The following is a 23,865-nucleotide window of genomic DNA, read 5'->3' on the forward strand; positions in this document are numbered from 1 at the left end:
TTCACTTAATTACAAAACAGAATATAATGTAATGTGTTCAAAAATAACACCAAAAAATGTATAAAAACATGTAGCAAGGACCCATACCTAATTTTTATTTTTTATCCTCACCTGAGGACATTTCATCATTGCTTTTAGAGAGAGAGGAAGAAACATTGACTTGAGAGAGAAGCATCAATTGGTTGGTTGCCTTCCGTATCTTTGGGACCATATGCACCCGGACCAGGGATTGAACCCGCCACCTAGGTATGTGCCCTGACCAGGAATCAAACCCATGACCCTTTGGCTACCAGATGATGCTCCAACCAACTGAGGCACATGGACCTACACTTAACTATTAAAAATCATTCCTTTTCATTACCACATAATGTTAGTAATGCCTTCTAAATTTAATATCTAACTTCACATCATAAAAATTACATTATGAAAAATAAAAAGATAAAAAAATGTGAACACATGAACTCATGTGAGACAGAGACGTTCGGCTTTAAAAAGACTTGAGCCAGCAAGAGTTTTCTCGTGTGTTCGTTTATTGATTGCTGGGAGCACAGCCCGAAAACACATGACATGCATTTGGGGAAGGTACTAACCAAACCTGAAATGAGGCCAGTCAGTCAGTCCGCCGAGAGTGACTACGGATGTGCGGGTTAGATCAGCGGTCGCGGTGGGCATGACTTAGTCACTTACAGCTGTCATGAATAAGCTCTTTGGAACATATTTATTCTTAATTATTTAGGAGCTACCAGGAAAGGAGGAAGGTCTGCCTTTAGCTCAAATTAATGCTAGGAAGGATGCTGTTCACTGAAGTACTGAAAAACAATTTTGCTCTTCAAATTACAAATTCTTCTGTATCAATTTGTATGCCTCAGAATTATAAGCAGCTATACGGATTTAGAAAAGACTAATAATTGATGCAAGAGACTATTGATTTGATTCCAGATTTGATTCCAGTTTCTATTGTTGAATTATACTGTTCTAATACTAGCACATTTTTACACCATTGTGTCAATCTTCCCAAGATGTTTAACTCCTTGATACAATAAAATGATGCCAATTAAAGAATTTCAGTTAAACTTAGAAGGACGGAAAGTTTAAGTAACTGGAATGTGTTAGGCCATAATTAAAAACTGTTTAACTATATAGATATGGTGTATATGGTACAAATATTATAACCTCTAATTCTATAAAATGCTGAAATGTATTCATAACAGCAGAGTTACATGCCACGTGTCTCTCCCAAATTTTTGTACTAGATATTTTTTTTTTAAATGACAACCGCAGTGTCACTTTATGTTCCAGTGTTTGGATTGCTTTTGTGGCAGCAGGAACAGAAAACAAGAAGAGAAAACAGAACCAGATATAGCCCCATGGGGTGAAAAGGGAAGATCTTGGCTTTTTGTTCTGAGTAACGAGGCAGTCTGTTGCTCTCCTGAACCACGAACCGTGTTCGTGCCGTAGTGCTTCGGGAGGCGTCGGTCACGGCTTGCAGCGCTGGACGAAGCGCGGGTACAAGCACACGTCTCGGATGTGATACCTATTCAGAATCCAGGTTAAGAATCGTTCCAAGCCCAAGCCATATCCTCCATGAGGACAGGTGCCGTATTTTCTCTGTTTAAAAAAGAGAGGACTATGCTTAGTTTACAATCTTTTCTAAAATACTTAAAATTTTCTACTGTGAAATGAGTTAGCTTTTTGTCGTTAAGAAGTCAGCACTTAATTTACTCACATGTGAGGAAACAACCTGATATGAAAAATAAACCAGGGACTAAGTGCCACCTTGGAAAGGGGAGATTTCAAACACTTAAGCTAAGTCAGTGTCTCTGGGTAGAAGAGGCAAATGAAACATAGCACTAGATATTGGCCAGATCTGATGACAAATGTTTAAAAACTCAGTAGTAATGAGCAAGGCCAGCAGTTGAGCAGTGTTTCAAATGAAGTTAACATATTGTTAGCCCAAACCAAATGAGCAATATCCATGAGACACTATTACAACCATGACACTGGAAACAGCTCTTTAAATGCCAAAGGCCCACCCTGCATTATCTCCTTTTCAATTTCACTTTACACAACACCATAACGACGGAAAACCGCATGTTTTTACCTGATCTGTGTACCAGTAGTAGGGTGTGGGGTCAATTCCTTCCCTTTTATAGCCCGCCAGAATTTCTTCGCTATCCCAGATACGCATCGAGCCTCCCACAATCTCACCGACGTTGGGCATCAGCACGTCGACCTTTGGAAACAGGAAAAGCAAATGCAGTCACGAGCAGGCTCTCAGTCAGGCGCTGCTCTCGCGCCTAAATGGAAATCACCACAAAGCCCCTACAGCTGAAGGAGTACTATGATCATGCAGAACTGAAACACTATTCAAATTCCGCAATTTAGCCAGGTATGTTAAACCCTACCAGAGGACCAAAAAACCTCAATACTATTCGAATCACAACTGACAGATTCGGTGAGGCAGGAGTCCTCGGGACATCGCTGCATGTAGAAGGACTTGATCTCCACAGGAAATCGACACAGCAAGATGGGCTCATTAATGGTGTCCGTCATCAGTCTCTCAGGAGCTTCTGGGATATCCTGAGGTTAAACAAGACTTCATTAACACTTACAGCTCGAAAGGCAACAAGACAGAAGCAGCTCTTCCACCCGGTGGCTGCCCTTCATCTTCTTCATGCGACACCGTGGAGAACGCACACCCGCCAGACCCCGCACACACGGTGGAAGGGACAGGTCTTTCAAACACAAATACATGTATTAAAAAACGCATCGTTATTAAATGAACTGTAAAAAGATCTGTCTCCTTCCACAATATGTCTCCCGTGCCATGCTGCTTGAGGGAAAAACCCCCCAAACCAAAAAAATCACTCACGTCATTATCACTGTGACTAGACATTGCTCAGTTATTTTTCCAGCGGCCAGTTCTACCCAGCTCGGAAGCAAACACAGCCCACTTAGTCCCGTAAGGCATAAGCTAATCAGTGAATTCTCCAGAACATCATTGATCTCGTGTGTGTTATTAATAACAACGATCTTTAAACTCTCCTGCTACCTGTACTTCTTTCCTATTATAATAAATCTAAATGCCTTCAATGATAGTAAGACAAATAACCAACATCAAATTTTAAGTGTAACCACATGTGGAATAGTTAGCCGAGAACTGTTAGATGATGATGCATCTGTTTCTCTCAAAACACCCTGCTGTAAACCACTCATAAATTCCAGTGAGAACTGGAAACTCTGTCCCAGTAAGAATGGGTGAAAGAACTGGACAAGACTCATTGATTTGTTTAATGTAGGAACTGAAATGGGGCTTAGCAACCGCCTGGCCCCACTGTTTCCAAGCTCCAGGCCCTGGAGCCCTGTGCCCTCTAAGTACAGGGAGGAGCTGGGCGGGGAGTGAGGAGCTCTGCTCTCTCAGCTTTATGTCCTGGAGTTCTGCAAAAGGATTAGTGGGGGAAAGGGGTCTTCCTGCACATCCCCAAAAGTCTGAAGACCACTCACTACTCCAGTGCTCTTACGTGTATGGGTGTGGAGGAAGGGCTGACCTGCTCCAAGGGCTTCCAGGGACCCTGCCAGGCGTTTTGCTCATTGAGTCCCCACAACTTTGTGAAGTGGATGTTCGCTCTAAGGCAGAGAGATGGAACCAGAGAGCAGGGCCACTGGCTTTCAGCAGTGTCTACACTTCACGTGTATAAGTTCAGCAGTTATACAGCAGTAAGCACAGAGGTGGGAGCTAAGCCCACCTGGGGGGCCTTCTTACTCCAAAGCTTGTGTTCTTTCCACTCAATCACAACACTGTGCTAAGTAGTAGGTAGTAACAGTTCTTAAGTTTTCAGTACAAAATTCTATTATATCTCATCAACTGAGTTCATGAAGCAGTAAGAGTAATTATATAGGTCAAGTCTACTGTTTGTCCTCTCTATAAATTCCTTCTAAAAACAAAACAAAAGTCTCATGAGCGGCAGTTGCATTTCATCGGTAGAACGGTTGGATTTGCATATGCAAAGGAATGGTTAAATGCACAGGGAAGAGGGCTTAGAATAGTGCCCCCAACTGCACTGCCCCACGCTCCTGCCCTGGCCAGGTAGCTCCGCTGGTGTGAGCGTCGTCCCGATATGCCACGGTCCCAGGCAACACTGGGGTACAAGCTCAGTTTATCTGGGGCACTAGGCCACCTTTCCCATCAAGTTCTCTCTTGGTTTTGCATTTTAACCAATGGCTCTTTTCTTTTCTTGAAAAAAAAATTATTGATTTTGAGAGACAGAGGGAGTGCGAGAGAAACATTGATTTGTTTTCCACTTCCTTACGCATTCACTGGTTGTTTCTTGTGTGTGCCCTGATTGGGGATTGAACCTGCAACCCTGGCATACAGGGACAACACTCTAAGAAACTGAGCTACCTGGCCAAGGTCTAACAAGTGGTTATTTTCTTCTTTGAATCCCCTCCACATGAAGGAATTTTGATCCACTCTTTTATGGGGAGGAAACCTTTTTGAAAAAGCCAGATACTTTCTCCAGACAAAAAAAAACACGAAACAAACCCACCAACCTTTGCATGTAATTTTACAGTTCACAACTTTTGAAGCAGCCTGACAGCCTAGAGAATTACAACCGGAGTTTATGACTGATCACGGAAGGAGAGAGAAGAGGCAAAGGTGAGGCGCGGCAGCTAAAAACTTGCTCACATTCACTGAGCACCACAGAGAGGCACTGTTCTAAGGCTTCCTCTGCGACTAGGTCAATGAATCCTCCGCCAGCCCCAGGGAGAAGGCTCTGTGGTCATCTGCTTGATGGCAAGCAGACGCCTCTGCACCACTGGCGAATTACACAGAAGCAGCAATCCACGTTAGCGCGCTGCCGTCTTTGAAACAATGACTAGAGAGGCACACATACCTCCCCAAATTCATAGAAAGTCCCATCTTCTTTCTTTATGTTGTGTTCTTTCAGCCACACAATAGCATCTGAATAGTTCATCCGTTTGAAAGGCCGTTTGGGGGGCTTGAAGTTCTACAGTAGAAGGGAAAATGCAGTGTATATAAAGAAATTGTTAACACTAAAATTCCCACTTTAAGAAAAACTACTCAGTATTATTGTAAAATATTATTTCAGGCTAAAAATCAGTGTGGACATTGCTAAAATGAAAAACATGTATGAACTTCCTCCTAGGTTAAAATGTTATGAAATTATTGGCAATTTTTAAAAAAATGCACAAGTAGAAAAATATTTTTAAATGCTTTCACTTTTCAGGTACTCCCCTGGAAGGAATGTCAAAATGTTTTAGATAGAAGCGGCTCAAACTTTCTGCTGGGCTCGGATTTGAGGGGGAGACGAGGGGACCTGACTAGTGTGCTCACCTACCTGCAAACCTCTGTGGTAACACGCGAGAGTATGAAATAACTCCAGCCAACTCATTATTCCCCGAACCCACCGGTGTGAAACTACAGACGGCCATTGTCAAAGGCCACTCTGCTTTTACTGAAATGCACCAGTCATTGAGCACCCTCCTTATCGCTTACTGCGCAGTCCAGTTAATTTGTCCCTAACAAAAGTAAAGCCACAGATGACCTTATCTCCTCCATTGTGTATGTATGTGTACGTTTGAAACTGTTTACATATTCTTGGTTAGTTCGCTTTTGAATCAGCTTGGAGAAGTGGCACTTATTAGCCACTTATTTCAAAGCTCACCAACCCACTTAACCTGTAAAAGAACTGAGGCTGAAAGCATCACTGCCTTCCAAAAGGAATCGTCATTTTGTATTTCCATAAAACACTAGACCTACCGGGTTGAGGTCATACACTACGCTCGCCACAGGTGATTTCAAGACTCTATCTACCACGTCACAAACCAAGTCCTCCAGCCGGTTCAGGAGCTCCTCAAAGGTCAGGAAAGGGCACTCGGCCTCCACGTGAGTGTATCTGAAGAACGAGACAGTAGCTCAGAGCTGCTCTTCGCGTCTACTAAGTTTCTCCTGAGCGAGGACTTTAACATTAAGAAACTTCCAGAAAGGTAAAATTCCATCCTTGCCAACCGCCCCCAACTGTACCAATTAGTTTCAGACCATACACCCACCTTTCCCCTTCAAATAGTGAATTCTCATGTATTCCGTTAGCCATAAAGGATCAAGACAAAGTAAAAGGAAGGTCTCAGTTAGCTATGGCCTAAGAGGCAAAACTTCTTAACATGGTTTCAATTAATTGATTCAACTGCCCTTCATATACCTTCTTGGTACACTGACACATTTACATACACAAGATTGCTTCTCCAAAACATTTTCTTTAAGAACTTTTTAAAATAAAAACAAAGAGACGTCGCATACTCAGCCAGGTGCCTTCGTGTTCTGGATTGCTCTGCCCTGTACGACTGTGCGATACAAAAAACATCCCCCAGCGCTGGGAGGCAGGTCTCTAGGTACAGCTGAGAGGACTGAGTCAGAAAGGCCTCTTCCCCAAAATAGTCAAGCTTGAAGAGCGTGGCACCTCCCTCCACTTGTGTCTGCACTAATGTAGGAGGAGTCACCTGTGCAAAGGAAAAGGAGTGAAGGAAGGCCGGTGGCGGCGCCCCTATTCACCCGTAAGAAGGCAAAGGCACCGTCTGCAGACGGGGACGGGCACACACGCACCTCACAGTAGCCCCGGTCGAAGAAGTGGTCTCTAAAGCACCTGGTGACCACGGAGCGAGCCCTCAGGATTTTGGACATGTTTTCTCCGCGGATCATCATGTGTCTGTGGTTGAGCTGGACGTCAACATCGGACTCTTCGTTGATCAGGTTATCAGCTCCTCCAGCGGGGGCCAACCCGATCAGCTCCCAGAAGTCACAGCTCAGCTCGTGGCCCCCAGGAGCCTGCATTTTTTAAAAGGGGGATGTGGGGAATGAAAGGGAAGGAAAACAAAAAAATTTCCCATAGTAAAGATTTTACCGTATGTCAGATAATCAGTTGTTCTGACTCTGCCTTGTAAAGCGGCCCAGTCCCCTAACATGTTGGTCAGAATCTTCTGCTCAGTCCTGCGCATGGACAAGCCCTTATTTAAGGGTCTGACCTGAAGCCTCAGAACTACTGACACAACCTCCCTGCTTGCCACTACGAAAAATGGTGACTGTTTATCACCTCCTGACTTCAAATCCCCCCATCCCCGGACATAAAAGATGCCTGAATTCTGTACTTTCTCAAGGTGGTTCTTCAGGGTGCTAGTCCGCCACCTCCTTGGCTTGCTGGCTCTCCAAATAAAGCCGCTTTCCTTACTACCCCAACTCCTTGTCCTTTGACTTACTGGCTGTTGGGCAGTGAGCAGTTCAAGCTTTCACTTGACTACAAAAATTTCTGGTAATCTGATATTTCTAGGAACCTCATCACTATTTGCCTACCCCTCTAACAGACCCAATCATTCAATCTTATATTGACATATTTAATAGACTTTTCAGAATAAATACACATTGAAGTCTCTCAAAAATTAAAAAGCACAAACTAAAAAATAAACTACAATCCCACAACTTGGAGTAACCACTAACTACTATTAACATTTTGGTTTACCTTTCTAGCCTTTGTCAATAATTTCAAATAACATACTACTCTCATTGAAAAACTCCTTAAATGCAAAGATTTTACTAAAAGCTGTTTCTCTTCGGAAGAGATGTAGAGTAACATTCAAATTCTCCCTGATAAGTCCATTAAAAGCAATTCATTTCAGAAGCTGCATATCGTGGGATATATAATTATCTTGGTGTCCAAACCAGATAGCCAGTAACTTTGCAAAAAAGCTCTCCCTTTCCCATCGCAGTAATTCCCAGGGAGACCCAGGAACTTAGATTCATTCTCAACACAGGCTCTTTCCCATGGACTCTGACTCTCTCGCATCAGTATTTTAGGTCTATCAGGTAGCCTCTAGGGGCTCCCTCTAGTGGTTAGCATGTCCCACGTTTGTTCTCTTTCCTGGCCAACCGATACAAACCACAGTAGTAGTGATCTGAGCAATAATTACCAACACATAACTGTAACTGGTACAGGCCATGTGCCTGTTGGCTGGGGCACAAACACCTTTCTGAATATCAGAGTTAACATTTAACTTTTTAAAAAGAGGTTTTCAAGTTCTATTCAGAAATTTTCAGATTACTCCTTACTAATACATTACTGCTCTTTCCTGCAATTTCTTGGGTAGACTGTCAAGTTTTTATTTCTACTTAGCCGAAAAGTTATTCACACACCCACAACAAAGTGGCTACATTTTAGCTCATGAGGATTATTCAGGAATTCTATGAGGTTGGAAATTCCTCAGTTTGTTACATCTTATGAGCTGCGCAGTAGGATTTCACTGGCAAAGGCATACTAAATGTAGCAGGTGCATCATACTTGTGTACTTACATGCCAAATACCAAAAGTACAAATAAAGACACTGGAAAACAAACACCTATTCATCCAGTGGGAAACTCGACCCACTCACCTGCTTGCCCTTTGGGGTAAGATTCAGCATTCCATACACTGCAACACTACTCTCAGTGGACAAGACTACTCCATTGTAACACTGACACTATAAAAAGATCAAGTTCAAATTCAGCGATTCACATTTACATTGAAATAGTCTAATGTACAGAAAACAAAGGGGATTATTTACAAACAAGTTATCTGGTCCAAAACTAGTAAAATAAGAAGGTGGCCATCAATTTTTACTATTAATAAAGAATAGCTATTTTTATAACAGATTTATCTACATCTTAAAATACATACACATGTAAATACATTCTTTACATACATAGACATGTATGACACTGGCACATCTCTTAAAAATATCTGAATGCTTGTTTTTCTTTAAAATTCAGACTTAAATTAATACAGAGTTGATCTAAGCTAAGACGATCATCAATACTTGATAAAATCATTAGAAGAAAAGTGATGGGGAACTTTATAATGCAGGGACCAGGCTATAAATACCTGAACCCACAAGTCATTGAAAAGAAAAAATTATGTGCTTCACAGGGATGCAATTGGAAGAACACAGCTTTGCCCATGAAATAGTGGTGCCCCCTCAAAAGTCTGATTAGACCCAAACTCCAGTTTATGATACCTCAGGATGCAATCAACCAAGTCCAGACCGTGAGGAGTTTCACGGGATAAACTAGGCTTTCCCCCCACAAATCAATGTTTTCCATAATAACAGTTTAAAATATGTATACAGATCCTAAAATTCTCAAAACTAACAACAAATGGACCTACTGAAAAAAATCAAATTTTCAACCACAAATAAAAGAAAATATTTACCAGATCATCCGACAAGACACACTGAAGATACCCTGTACCATCCCGCAGCACCAGGAACATTAAATTCTTTCCTGAAAATGAGAAAGAGAAATCTAGCCAGACTACTCTCAAGGCACTTGAAAGTACTACCCTGGCTGGTGTGGCTCAGTGGATTGAGAGGCCTGAGAACCATAGGATCCCCAGTTCGATTCCCAGTCAGGGCACATGCCTGGATTGCGGACCAGGTCCCCAGTATGGGGTACTCGAGAGGCAATCACGCATGGATGTTTCTCTTCCTATCTTTCTCCTTCCCTTCCCCTCTAAAAATAAATGAATAAAATCTTTTTTAAAAAATCTGTAAAAAAACAAGTACTTTCTCCTAATTTATGGAAAGGAAACTCCAAGGTTGACACTGAGAGTTCAAACGTCCCCAGTGGCCCCCTTCCTCTGAAGTGTCCACTGGTTCCATTGCTACTCAGTGTTTGTAAGGCCTCTACCTCCTCTGTTTTACCTTCGAGTCTGACGTGACCCTCAGGACCCACATCATCACGGGAAAGCCAGGAAGCGACGCGGGACGAGGGGCTATGTCCCATCAGCCGCTGACGCCCCCACAGCACCCAATGGTGCTGTGCGCTCAGTGGGGGGCACGGAAACACTGTTGTACAGAATCATTCTTTTCCACATTTACATCACACTTGTTTTACAAAGGGTCTGAGAACCATTTACAATAAGGCACATGTAATAAGATAATAAAAAGAGAAAGCAAAACATCGGGACCCAGAGAGAAGCAGAATGCAAACGTACTAATTGTAAGTGTCACCACTACTGCCACACGTAAGTTTTTGGCTCTCTGCTTCCTATTTTTCATTAAGTAATTAAGTTCAATCAGACAAATATTTATTGGATACCTTCTGATCACTGTGCTTGCTTACAGTTAAATAATATTTAAATAATATTTAAATTTTTCATAATCATATTAAATAAGAACAAGTTTAGGATCTAAATCACTATCTCTTTTAAAAAGGTAGCACCCAAAAATCAAAATACCTCCAAGTAAATGTTTGTACATTCCTCTTCATTTAAGACCAGGGATATTTCAATAAAAGAGAGAGAAGGAAAGCTATGCATTTACCTTGTCTACGCAGCCTGTGGACCCAGCCAAACACCTTTACTCTTTGGCCTCTATATCCTTCTAATGCGTGAATCTTCACCTGTCAAATTAAAATAAATAACATTTGACCAACTGTGTCACTTACAACATACCAACTTTTTCACTATTATTAGATGGATAATAGTAAAGGGTTAAAAATTCACAAATGGTCCAAAATTACAGATCAGTTACTCCACTGCAGGTCAGAACCAAAAAATGTCACCACACTGAGTGATTAAAAAAAATCCGAGTCTTCTTTCTCTTACTGCAAAACAATGAGAATCACCCAGAATTTCAGATGTCTCTACAGAAACTCAATGAGTAAATGAATTCACAATAGCAACAACCCAAGTCCACACGGAGCCCTTTCCCTGGCCTCGCAGTCCCTCCAGACACTCTAGGTGGTCACAGTTACCAGGCTGGCTAGCTTTTTGTTTGGGGGATGAAGGAGACAGATGATGAGCCAAGGGGATGGTAAATACAGACAGGAAAACAGCTTCACCCCTAAGGAAACAGGGAAAATAGGACAATTCATCAGCAATCAGAACCATCTGAAATCTCAGCGTGCCCACGCATCATCCAGCATTGTTCTAGAAGGAATGGAGGAAAAAAACAATTTCATAAAATCAAAAAACTTTGTATGTATCAGTATTTAAAAAATCAATTTCCATCTCTTCACTTTATGGTGAGGAAGAGGACCAACACCACACAGCACAGCCAGGCAGGATCCTAGGTCTGCCAGCTTTTCATCGAAGACAGAATTCGTTCATCACACAATGACTAAACTTTACAAGAAAATGAACCCCAGCCCTGACCAGGGTGGCTCAGCTGGTTGGGCATCATCCTGCAAAGGGAAAAGGTCATCGGTTTGATTTCTGGCAGGGGGACGGGCCTGGGGGGCAGGTTTGGTCCCAGTAGGTGTGTGTATGAGAGGCAACCAATCAAAGTTTCTCTCTTGCATCGATGTTTCTCTCCTTTCCTCCCCTCTCTCTAAAAGTAAATATAAACAAAACCTTACAAAAAAAAGAACTCCAAAAGAACCACTAGCCTCAAAATTCTAAAACATTATTCCTCTCCTTCCCTTTTAGAAGGGAAGGAGAGATAGATAACCCGAAGAACAAGCCACGCGCAGGTTCTGCAGACAAAGAAACAGCAGCGTGACGTGTTTGCAACAGTACGGGCCACACTCACACATTTTGGCTCTGGAAGACTTGGATCGTTTTTAATGGTAATCTTCTTTGCTTCTTCCAGGTTCTTCTCTCTCCTCAAATTGTCTTCTGCCTAATTTTAATGAGAAAGCCATTTGTTAACATGGTTTCGAGTGTTCTAGCTTTACAAATGTTCCTGGTTGCACATTCATTGCTCACCTCTTTCTTTTCCCGGGACTCACTCTTCATTTGTTCCCTATGCCACATTTTCTTAATGTTCTTCATCTGTGATTTAGAAATAACATCCCATCGCTAGAGAGAAAAACATATTTAATTTCTCCAGATCTCTATGTTCTGATGAGTTTATTCAGAAAATAAAACTCTATAAAGTGTCTGGATCACCCTACCTCATTTTCTTTTTGTGAATCTACGTAAATGGTAGGAAATGGTTCTCTTCCCACTGTCATCAAAGCCTTGGGGGGAGGGGAGAGAAAAAGAAAATATCCTTAACATTGTACAGTATCTGAGATCAAAATAACACCTTAATTATGAGGCAACCTCAACCGTCTAGAGCATAATCAGGAGCCAAGAAGACGCCGAGAGCCAAAAGTCCGCGTTGACAGAATGACCAGTTAGAGGACTAAGACATGTTGCTTAGCCCTCCGACCCTTCTGCCATAATTCTAGCAAGTTCAGTACACAGTTGTTTCCCAGCACAGGAAGACTAGAAGCAATGGATTTTAAGTGACGTAGGGACCCGAGGGAGGTATGCTGACAACAGAGGAAACAGCGAATAGCAAAAGCCAATTACAGATCACACCCGAATGGTTAATCCTTGCTAAGAAACAGGTACGTCAATTCTGGAACTCTAGCAACAAAATAATGGCTAAGAACACAAAGGGCTCAGTTTCACCGAAATAGAAAAATTACAGTGTGCGGAACACCATGTTCACTAACCCTGGGACACGTCACGTGGTGGTGTGTCATGTACTACTTCGTAGTTGGTATTGTTGTTAAAAAACAAAACAAAACAAAACAGGTAGCTGAAAGTAGTAAAAGATGTTTTATTAAGTGTTTCAAATATTCCTTCAAATTGTCTCCCACGTTATGTCTCCCAACCAAGAAATGTGTGGAATTACTCTCTCCAATGATAAGATCTGAAGCTTACAGAAAGTGACCTTTTCTAAAGGTCTAGTTTCCAAACTTAAAAAGCGCCCTTCCTCTTGTTTTAACAGTAGTTCCAACTCAGCGATTGGTACAGAGGAGGAGGAAACCTGAATCTTTCAAAAAACGTCTAAGAATTCGTATTTTTAACAATCAGACTTTGTAGGGATATTTGCTAATGATCAGGAAGTCACTTAACACCTGACTCTCTATTGACCCTTCCTTCTACATCACCGAAATGGAAGGAGCCAAACTGTTATTCCGCCAATCAGAATGGCACGCATTTGCTAACAGCGACATTCTGCAAACATTCACCGAAACAACATTGTCATTTTGGGGAGCCCAAGTCGCCCCAACGACCCAGAAATGAGAGAAAGATTTCCCCCTAAGAGTTAAAAAGCAAGACCTATGTATGACACGCCAAAGCACAACTAGAGTGTGACCTGAGAAAGGAGAGGATGCTCCTAAGACAGGAACACTTGATGATAACCTAAATGTTGGAACATAGCTAACAAAAGGGGGACTGGCCAGGCCCAGACAGCCAGAAAGAAGTGTCAGGGCAGAGCCTTCCTAGTGCTGTTCAAGGAGGGAGCTTCAACCACCTGCTTACACGCAGGTGCAGACATTTGCACACCCATGGCTGTTTTAGGAGGGATGTCTTGCTGACCACACATTAACCTGAGCCAATCAAGTTACCTAGCACTCAAGTTCTGAGTTGATGCTCTTGAAAAACCTCTGTTCTGTAGTTAGCTTTCCATTTAAGTCTGCTCAGAAAGAATATGCTAAACTCATGTGAGGATTCTAGGCCCTGGGAAGTAAGAAGACATTAATAAGTTAGCATCTGGCTTCAGGCTCCAGACTCAGGAGCACATGTTATGGAGCACATGTTCTGAGAAACGTGCCCATTTCTCAAACCACTCTTGGTTTGGTGATATAATCTAAACCTTTGAGTCTCCAGGCTCAAGATCACATCAGGATTCTAGCAGTAAATTCACCAAGAGGCCTCTTACGAGTCATTTTGGAAGAAACCTGGACATGAGCTCAATGGAACTGAGGGAAGCAGATTTTTATTTCGACAAGAATTGAAAAACTGGCCATCTAACCCACTCGAGAGACAGTTTCTAAGATGCAATGCTGAATAAGGAAGAAAAGAAGATGCCCTTCAAAAATGTTCAAATATGTTTAGACGCAGATCTCACTCTCTTAAAGCTACGTATCTGTATACAATCCTTACTTTCCCTTTCCTGAAAACTGCAAAACCTAGAGCTTGACATAACTTACTGACAAGTCACGTAACAATCAACCTAAGTCATTAATAAACGGAAAGTCATTTTTGTATGAGAAGAGACACTACCTTCAGACCTGTTTTAAAAGGTTTCTCCTTGGTTCCATCCCCTGTAGCATCATTTCCCTCTCGATCCGAGACGTACAGTTCTGCTGTTTTACAAAATGAGAGTAAGTTACTGATTTGGCTAATAATTATCAGTCATCTCATACTGCAATTACTTTATCATTCCTATATGTTTGAAAACAGAGCAAGCATCTGGTTTACTGTATTAAAAACCTGCCACACTCCCGGCCCTGACTGGTGTGGCTCAGTTGGTTGGGCATCCTCCGCAAAGGGAAAGGTTGCCAGTTTGATTCCGGTCAGGGCATGTGCCTGGGTTGCAGGTTCAGACCCTGGACAGGACAAAATATTGCCACAGTCCAAAAGAAATTATATGACAATTATCTTCCCCTACTTCAGTGACATTTATCTTATAAAAGCAGACTAGTTGCAAATTTAGCTTTTCAAATGAACTCCGATCACTTCAATCTGTGAGAGTGCTTCCATCTACTTGAGTCCCCAGTAATAAAGAAGGGCTTTGAAGTTGACCACACCAGCCTAGAATCTTGAGATGTTGGAGAATTCAATGAACCTTTCCGAGCTCATTTCTTTGACTATAAAACAGGGAAAACAAATACACATCTTGAAGGGCTGTACCGAGGGTGAAATAAAGTCACACGTGCAAATCAGCTACCCCAGTGCCAGTGCACAGATGTCAAATAAAGAACAGTTGTCTCTGATCTTTACAGGAAGCCGAGGCTCCGAGGTGAAACAAACTGCAGAAGGCCTAACAACTACTAAGTCTGATATCAGTCCAGGTCTCCTTTTTCCTTCCCTGGCCCACCCTACAGTCTGCCTGGAAATCTCAATATAAATGAGGGTGTGTGAAAGAGGACTAGAATTCTAAAGCCCTTTCCTGACCACCACTTTGAACAGTTACAAACATGAGGGCTACCCTCACGTCCCACAGCGCCAAAGCCTCAGCTGAATCATGGGATTTTCGCAGAGGGCAGGGCCAGACCGGCTGCCACACACCCCCGGGGCACAGGGGGACTGGAGGGAAGCCCGGGGCGGGCCCAGTAGCCCCAGCCCAGTGGGCCCAGGTCTCTCCCACCCTCCCACCGATCGTTCTCGTCTGAAGAGTGGTGGCGCGCCCACTCTGTGCCAGGCCATCAGTAAATGCTGGTAATCCGCCTGCAAGAGGTTCCTGCCTCAACAAGGGTACCGCCCCACTTATACACCCAGGTCCCCGAGACTCACTCACCTAGTACCATCCTCGCAGCTGCCTCTGTCACCTCCAAGGACATCGTCTCCCAAAACGCTGCCGCCCAGTTACCACAGCGTGCAGCTGCAGCTTCCTCGACTCTAACGTTGCATCAGATCCTGTCATGCACAGGTCGCACCAATGAGTCACCCTAGCGTCGCGGCGCCATTGGTTACAAGGAGGTTAGGGGACAAAGGGCGAGTGTGGCTGCGGCCGCCATATTTGGACCGGGCAGAAGTAACTTCCGGTCCACTGTGGGGGCCCCGCCTCCTCGGATCTACGGGCGGCCACTGACGCAGGACTTCTTTAGCCCCTGGGGCCGCAACCCGCTCCTTTCCGTCTCCACCTCCCTATGGCCCAAAGAAATGCTTCAGCAGGAGTTTGCAGTATAGAAAGAAAATATAGTTTAATATTGAATTGGCCAATAGGGAGGCGGGAAGCTAGTGTTCAAAACTACACTCCTGCTGGCTGCAGTTTACAAATTATACAGGGGGATGTCACAAGACACTACGGTGTTAGGGGGTTTGGGGTCACATTGGGAGCTGATTGGTTGGAGGTGAAGGAATGATTCAGGTCTGAAAGATAGCCCTGAGGTCCTTTCCAGTGTCCCTCTGTCCCGGTAGCCAGGGCGTTGTTCCACCTTAACTGCTCAGGAGGTGAAACCTAACTTAGGTCAAGCTGTTATCTTTAGCCTGCCAGAGGTCTGGACCTTGTGACCAATAGCCAGGTCCCACTAATGTCTTCGGCTGCCTTGGGGGGTTGCTGATTCTCTAGGAGAAAGGTTAGGTCTCTGAGCGGTATAGACCGGAAGCGGTGGGGGGTGGGGGGTGGGGGGCCGGGAGAAGGAGAAAGAAAGAGGGAGATGATTTTTGGAGCTAGGATTTAAAACTAAATCTAATCTCAAATTCATAGAGACCTGCCGTTTCATTATCATCAAAGGTATTGAGCAACAGCAAGCAGGTGGGGGTGGGGTGGGGTGGGGGGAGGGTGAGGAACATAGATAAGAGTTGTCCTAGTTCACACGCATTGCCTGTTTTGAAATATGGTACTTTAACTTTCTAACTTCATGAACATCCCTCTGTATTTATGGTTCGGACTATGGTATTTTTTAATTTAAAGTTATAAGGATCATTATGTGGAGGCCATAATAATTATGGAAAGAATTAGGGCTTCACACTTGGTTGGAATTCTGGTTCTGCCTATTAATAAATTCATGTCTTGGGATAAATTACCTAATCTGTCTGAGCTTGAATTTTCCTAGTTATGAAGAGTAATATGAGTTCACTACCCAGCAGCTAATAACTACTAAATAAATGGTAGCCAGCTTCATCGTTCCCAACTTAGTGGAATACCCGAGTTTGTCCTTGAGTCAAAGGAAAACGTATTTTTCTTATGAAAGAAAGTCTAAAAATAACTCCACACACAGGTTCAGAATCTATCAAGAATATGAACCAAATACTTTTCTTCAATAATATTTCACCCCATTTCATAGGTTTCCCTTTTCCCTTCTTGCTGAATGTTTTTTGCTTGCCCACATATTAGTTATCCATTGCTGCAGAACAAATTACCCCAAACCTTAAGAGCTTGAAACAATGAAATATTTATTACCTCACACAGTTTCCAAGCGCGTCAGGAATTTGGGAGTGTCTTAACTGGAGGTTCTGGCTTCAGGGTCTCTTAAAAGGCTGCAATCGAGAGATCAGCTGGGGTTGCAGTTAGTGAAATTTAAGATTCTTAAGTCTCGCCTGGGGTAGATCCTTTTCCACGCCCACTCAAGTGGATATTGACAGGATTCAGTTCCTTGTGGGCTGTGAGCCAGAGGTCTCCCTCAGTTCCTTGCTATGTGGGACTCTCCACAGGGCAGCTTGTGTCATCGGAGCAAGCAAGATGCCAAGATGGAGGTCAGGCCTTGACCGGTGTGGCCCAGTGGGTTGGGCGTCCTCCCACAAAGCAAAAGGTGCCCAGTGGACATGTGCCTGGGTTCCGGGTTTGGTCCCTGGTCAGGGTGCGTGCCAGAGGTAACCAACTGATGTTTCTCACATCGGTGTTTCTCTCCCTCTCTTTCTATTAGACAATTGTTTATTCACACATGCTTCCCTTTCTTACATGGGAGAAATAGACATCCCTGCTTCATTTCTGTAGGGTTTGGCCAGGTGGATTTTCTTTGACTATAGGATATGTGATGCAAGCGAAGATTTCAGCTGTGCTTGTAGAGTTGAGCTTATTTTCTTGCTTCTGCCATCATCAGGAGCAAAACGCTGGTCCAAGGAAGAATCTGCAGCTTGGAGCAAAGCCAAATGGAGCTCCGCACAGATCAACTGACCCCTAGATGCAAGAGTGAGAATAAGTGATTGCTATGTTGCCTCTGAATTTTGCAGCATTTTGTAACACAGCTTTATTGTGGCAATAATAGACTGATACATGCCCCATTACCCAGAAGCATCTACTTGAATGAATAGCTGAATGTTCTACTGGGAGTCGGTTAGGACACTCAATGAGGTGCCATAAATATGCCTTCAACCACTAGCTTATGTAGGGTGCAATCTCCCCCATAATGGGATGCATATTATTTTCGGTATGTTTGTTGGTTTCAAAGAAGTCTCGAGGCATTTCACTTCCATGCAGATGTCTATGACCTGCACTGAGCTCCTAGGCAGGAATCTTTAGAGACCACAGCTCCCGAAGACCATCCCCTCTACCCACCACCCTCAGTCTCTACCCCCGTAATAAAAACAAAGTGGTCGGGTTGCACCTCCACTTTCCCAGGGCCCTCTCTCTTCTTATCTGCCCACAGCCCGCATTGCACTGGCCCGTGCTCACGGTCTGGTAAGTGGCCCTCACATGTCACCACTAGATTGGAGGTAATATGCTTTCCCGGCATTTAGCACAGAGCCTTGCACTCAGAGACAGATTGAGAACTATCTCTTAGTCTCCTTTAGTCCAACTCCCTCCAGAAGATAACTTCCCTTATTGCAGCATTGAACGGGTCACTTCCAAGAACAAATTGAAGTTTGTTGGTGCTCATGAATAAAGGAATAAATGGAATGAATCGAATGAATGGCGTTGCTCTTCTGTCTCCTCCTCCGACTCTGGCCAGCTTCCGGGCGCCCCCTTCCGGTGCTCCTCGATGTTCTACCTCCGCGCCCACTCAGGGTTGCCCTAGTGTCTCTATTGACATCCTTTATCACTCCGTCATGAGCCAGATGCGAATCGCCGTCCTAAAAGTATATTGACACTCGCGGCCACCATAGCTCGAGCGCTGGGTACGCGACGCCCCTGCCGCCGCCGCCTCCAGGTTATCTCGGAGCCACTTCCGCGTTTCCCTCACCTAGTGGTGCTTTTCGGGCTGCGCGGTATCCGTACACGTGAACAGTGTGATGTGCTGGTGGTCGGAGTACTGCTCTCCCAGCATCATCTTCCAGCAAATCTCCGGACGTCTTTAGAGCTTTCTCCAGCATTCAGTTATTTGCTTCTCAAAACAGCCTTCGGAGAGAGAAGGGGCAGTCACTGTAAGTGCCTCGAGGGCTCCTTTCTGGGTTCCCAGGGCCTGGAACCGGGGCGGGAAGCTTGGTGTTCGCTTAATTAGCGAATACGTTTAACTGCCCCAAAATCTCGGTAAGCTTTAAAACCAGCTTGACACTGAAAACGGAAAGCTAAACTTATAATTAAGATGTAACTAGTAACTTACTGAAAACCTAACTTTCTTTTCTGTTGTAGAGTTCATTATAAGCACCTAGGTTTGCTGGTTAATTTCGCTCAGTGATTCCTGGGCTTTATGTTTGTGAACTGCTTGCTTGTAAGCACTTCTATGATCTCGTTCTTAAAAAAAACCAAAACCCAAAACGAGATGTTGAAGGGCCGCTAGATGCATGCCCACCCTTTAAGGGGGGTGGAATAATGATAATTTTGTGCAGTTGGGGCTTATCATTAAGATCCCTAGTTTTATTGCACTTGGCGTCAATTGGCTCTGCACATGTTGCGTTTTTTAGAAATTGAAGGCAAGACTCTCCACGTGCAAAAAATATTATGACTGGCTTTATTGTAATAATCACTTTATTTTGGCAATCTGGAACAGAACCCACACCTCCAAGGTATACCTGTATATTACCGTAGGACTCAGGACTTAGTTACCCTGCTTGGGTTCCTCCTTAACCTCTCTGAGCCACAGACTTTTTTTTTTTTACTGTAAAATGATGATAATCTTTCTTTGGAAAGGTTGCTGTGAGGTTGATGTGAGATCAAACATGCAGAAATGCCTAGTATGTGCTTGGCATCTAGTGAACTTTCTGAAGTAGGATATATTGGGTTGGCCAAAGAGTTTGTTAGGTTTCCCCATAAGCTGGCTCTAATAGCACTTAGTTGTCTTTAACTTCATGTGAAACAATTTTGTTAGATTATATTGTGACAGCTGTCATATCAGCATGCATTTAAAAAAGCTTATCAAAATTGTTGAATTTTTGTGTAGCCATTTTATTATTGAAGATGGAAAGAAATAAGCAACATGTTCGGCATATTATGCTTTATTATTTCAAGAAAGGTAAAAGTGCAACTGAAACGCACCGAAAGATTTGTGCAGTGTATGGAGAAGGTGCTGTGACCGATCGAATGTGTCAGAAGTGGTTTGCGAAGTTTTGTGCTGGCGATTTCTCACTGGACTATCTTCCAGGGGAAGTTGATAGCGATCAAATTGAGACATTAATTGAGATCAATAAACATTATACCATGGGGAGATAGCCGGCATACTCAAAATATCCAAATCAAGCGTTGAAAATCATTTATACTAGCTTGGTTACGTTACCTACTTCGATATTTGGGATCCACAATAAGTTAAGTGAAAAAAGCCTTCTTGACCAAAAAGCCTTCTTGACCATATTTCTGCATGCGATTCTCTACTTAAACAACAAAAACATTCTGCTTTTACAACAAATTGTAAACAGCGATGAAAAATGGATACTTTACAATAGTGTGGAACGGAAGAGATTGTGGAGCAAGTGAAATGAACTACCACTGACCACACCAAAGGCCGTCTTCATCCAAAGAAGATGATGTTGTATATATGGTAGGATTGGGAAGGAGTCTTCTGTTATGAGCTCCTTCCAGAAAACCAAACAATTAATTCCAACAAGTACTGCTCCCAATTAGACCAACTGAAAGCAGCACTCCATGAAAAGCTTCTGGAATTAGTAAACAGAAAACACATAATCTTCCATCAGGATAACACAAGACTTCGTGTTTCTTTGATGACCAGGCAAAAACTATTGGCTTCCCAGCTTGTCTGGGAAGTTCTTTCCTCTGTGGTATTCACCAGACCTTGCACCTTCAGATTTCCATTTATTTTTGTCATCACAAAATTCTCTTAATGGAAAAAATGTCAATTCCCTGGAAGACTGCAAAAAGCATCTGGAACAGTTGTTTGCTGAAAGAGATAAGAAGTTTTGGGAAGATGGAATAATGAAGTTGCCTGAAAGATGGCCAAAGGTAGTGGAACAAAACAGTGAATATGCTGTTCAATAAAGTTTTTGGTAAAAGTGAAAAATGTGTCTTTTATTTTTACTTAAATACCAAACAAAAATTATTAATAGTTATTCCTTGTTATTCTTTTGTTCCGTGATCCTGCATGCATCAAACCTTTAAGCCTGCAACCAAACTATTGATGGCTGCCGGTGCACCTGCCCCATTCCCCACCCTCACCCCACCCCTGCACCCTGGAGCAATCTGGCCAGAGTCTGAATGTCGCAGGCTCTGCAGATCTTTTGCTCTAGCTCTGAGCAAATGACCTGTCTTTACCATTGTGCCATTACATAGAAGCTCTCTGACAGTCCTCCCATAGAACCCTCAAAGTTTCCTTCTTCAGTGCCCATCATTCTATTACAATGCAAGTAAAATCCTTCCTGTGCTTTGGATCCTTCTCAGCTCTCCAGTCTAATCTCTACACTCCAGCCAGGGTGGACACTTACACACACCCAATCATTCCACCCTGGAACTGGCAACCTTCCGTGACTTCCTTTTGCTCTCAGGATCCACCCCAACCCCCCTACATGCTTGCGAGGCTGTATGTGCCCTGGCAAGTCATTGCTTTCTAAAAGCACAATTAACATCAGCCTGAGCAAATTTCTTCATTGCATTCTTTCGGGTACAATGTGGAATTTGGGGTAGCCTTTGAGAAAGGTGAAGACACTTAAATGGAGGAGTTGTGGCCTCTGAGCAATGAGGAAGAACTCCTGCAGGTGAGTGTGAAGAACAGTCATTGCATCAGTTTAGCAAGTGATAAGGCTCTTAGGGGTCTCGGAGGGCCTGCTGATGATTTCTTGTTTTATGAGGTTTTTTGCTGTTGGAACAGGTCATGAAAGTATTTTCACCACAGGCCACAAAATCCTGAGACAAATCCCAGTCTTGGACAAGCCTGGTTAATTAAAAAGAGTTCTTCTTGTTCCACATTTATTCAAAATGTTTGCAATGAAATCTTGATGCTAGTTTTCCAGAAACTTGAACCAAAACTCTACCTTTAGAAATATTCCTTAGTGATATATTTATTAAACTCTTCAGTAGCATACATTTTCATGTTGGTCACACAAAATTTAAGTAAGGAAGCTGAAGGTAGGTGGAAATCCTAAAGCCAATGGTAACCGGAAACAACCTATAGGATTGTCATAGACTGGCTTATCACGCCCTTTGGCTCAGCTGAAGCACTTTCGAATGAAACTGCAAGATAACTCTCAGTGAGCAAATCCACCTCTATTCTAAAGGTTGATGACCTGGGAGAATTGATTTCTAATGAGAAAGGCTAGGCTAAAGAACCCTCCTGTGCTAGTCTCAGGAGCCAGATCCAATATCTTTAACCCCCAGGTGGAAACGAAACAAGGATATATTTCAGGGCTTATGATAGTACTTCCAGAGTGACTCTGTTTCACAATTTCGGGGCCAAAAGAGACATCAGTGGTCTCTCTAACTGGAGATCCTAAACAGGTTATCAGGAGTGATAACTTATATCTTAAACTTGGCAGGCACGTCCTAGGTCTTCAACAGCCATCTTTGGTCCGAAGGCTTGGATTTCTCTCCATGTTAGACTTTCCCTACCTCTTATATTTATTACTAACAGCTGCATTAGGATTTTATTCAAGTTTTGAAGCCACATTCCTGATCATTTTTAGTGATTTCTTCCTGTGCATCTTACTACTGAGGTCATCTTAGTTGATGGTTGGACTGCACAGAGGCAAATCCATATAGATATTTCAGCCTGGAACATTCAAATTCTGTTGGCGCTTCCATTTCGTTGACCTGACCTTAAGATGTTACCCAGACTTTCCTGAAGGCAAACAAAGCCTGTTTGAATATGAAAGGCCTAACAAAACACTGTTCTCATTCTATAACCATGAACAGGAAGCTGGCAACTCTTGGGATTCCCAGTCACTCAAAAGGGCAATGTAAACTACTGAGGGGTGCTGGTCTAGTGAAAACTTTGTGGGCCAGGGAGGTTCTTGGCTTAGAGGATTTGTAACTTAGGTGGGAAAAATATCAACTCAAACTACCCTGTTCTTTGGCTTCAAAATCATTTTATTCAATTTTTGGAGTAGATAATCATATGGTTCAAAACAAAAATTTCAAGAAAATTCCATTTTTAAAAATCCATTTTCTTTTTTAAAGCAGCTTTTTTAAAAAGCAGTTTTTTTATGATTTACCCTTTTTTATTAATCAGTCTAGAAGTCTTTTATTTTTTTCACACTTATCATGCCAAGAATTCATAGGGAATGGGTTCCAACAGCTCAGGTTCCTTTCCATTAGTTCTCACAAAGTGTGCTTCTCTGGGTGGAGCAGGCTGCCGCTTCAGTTGAACCCAGGCACCTTTCTCTTTGGCTTCCTTCTTTTTTTGATCATTTTCCGTCCACGTTTCAGGAAGCTATCTCGACTCTTTGAGTGCTTAATATGCTCAATTCGTACATTGAGCGTATCTCTTGGCAAGAATCTTGCCCTTGTTTGTTTACGACAATGCCCACAGCATGCTGGGTAACATTGTAGACTCTTCCAGTTTTTCCATGGTAACATTTGTGGGGCATTCCTTTCTGAACAGTGCCCATTCCCTTGATATCTACAATATCATCTTTCTTGTAGATTCGCATGTATGTAGCCAAAGGAACAACTCCATGTTTTCTAAAAGGCCTAGAGAACATAAAACAGGTACCTCTCCTCTTTCCTTTTGTGTTAGTCATTTTGGTGAATTACCAGACCCACTGGGCAACTTCAGCTGACTCAAGGTTAGAACTCAACACTGTGGAATCACGCTCGCCGGGAGAAACTCATGCACCCTACCTATGATTTAATCTTTATTGTATTTTTTTGCATTATTATGCAGTCCCCTATACCAGCCTCCCCCAGCAATCACCACACTGTAGAGTCCTTTTTCCTTTTTGCTGAATTCCTCCATCCCCTAACTGAGCGCCCCCCCAACCTGCTGTCATCCTGCTCTCCATCTATGAGTCTGCCCCCTTTTAGTTCTGTTTGTTCATTAGATTCCACATATGAGTGAAATCGTATGGTACTTGTCTTTCTCTGCCTGATAAAAGCAGCATCTTTTGAAGCGTA

General features: G+C 43.0%; 1 protein-coding gene, 1 long non-coding RNA gene and 1 pseudogene across 3 annotated transcripts; 1 reads left to right on the top strand and 2 right to left on the bottom strand.

The window, feature by feature from the left end:
* Positions 1–510: 510 nt before the first annotated feature.
* On the bottom strand, positions 511–15,421 carry NARS1 (asparaginyl-tRNA synthetase 1). 2 transcript variants are annotated; one of them, XM_024580395.3, is made up of 15 exons: positions 15,286–15,421; positions 14,049–14,131; positions 11,939–12,004; positions 11,751–11,843; positions 11,575–11,664; positions 10,366–10,444; positions 9,255–9,325; positions 8,440–8,526; positions 6,623–6,844; positions 6,320–6,519; positions 5,783–5,918; positions 4,896–5,009; positions 2,449–2,580; positions 2,102–2,233; positions 511–1,608 (listed from the first exon to the last, which is right to left on the bottom strand). In XM_024580395.3, the coding sequence occupies exons 1-15, from the start codon at positions 15,326–15,328 to the stop codon at positions 1,477–1,479; spliced, it is 1,680 nt and encodes a 559-aa protein (XP_024436163.2). In that variant the 5' UTR covers positions 15,329–15,421; the 3' UTR covers positions 511–1,476. The 2 variants fall into 2 exon arrangements, with proteins under 2 accessions (XP_024436163.2, XP_024436165.2); XM_024580397.4 differs by having other exon boundaries at positions 14,049–14,128; positions 15,286–15,404.
* A 3,116-nt stretch (positions 15,422–18,537) lies between these two features.
* On the top strand, positions 18,538–20,664 carry LOC139440324 (uncharacterized). The gene is made up of 2 exons (XR_011650489.1): positions 18,538–18,794; positions 19,751–20,664. It is a non-coding gene; the product is annotated as an uncharacterized lncRNA (long non-coding RNA).
* A 2,311-nt stretch (positions 20,665–22,975) lies between these two features.
* LOC112322692 (large ribosomal subunit protein eL21-like) lies at positions 22,976–23,528 on the bottom strand (annotated as a pseudogene).
* Between the last annotated feature and the right edge of the window lie 337 nt (positions 23,529–23,865).

This window comes from Desmodus rotundus, chromosome 10, assembly GCF_022682495.2.
Source record: "Desmodus rotundus isolate HL8 chromosome 10, HLdesRot8A.1, whole genome shotgun sequence".
Taxonomy (NCBI): Eukaryota; Metazoa; Chordata; class Mammalia; order Chiroptera; family Phyllostomidae; genus Desmodus; species Desmodus rotundus.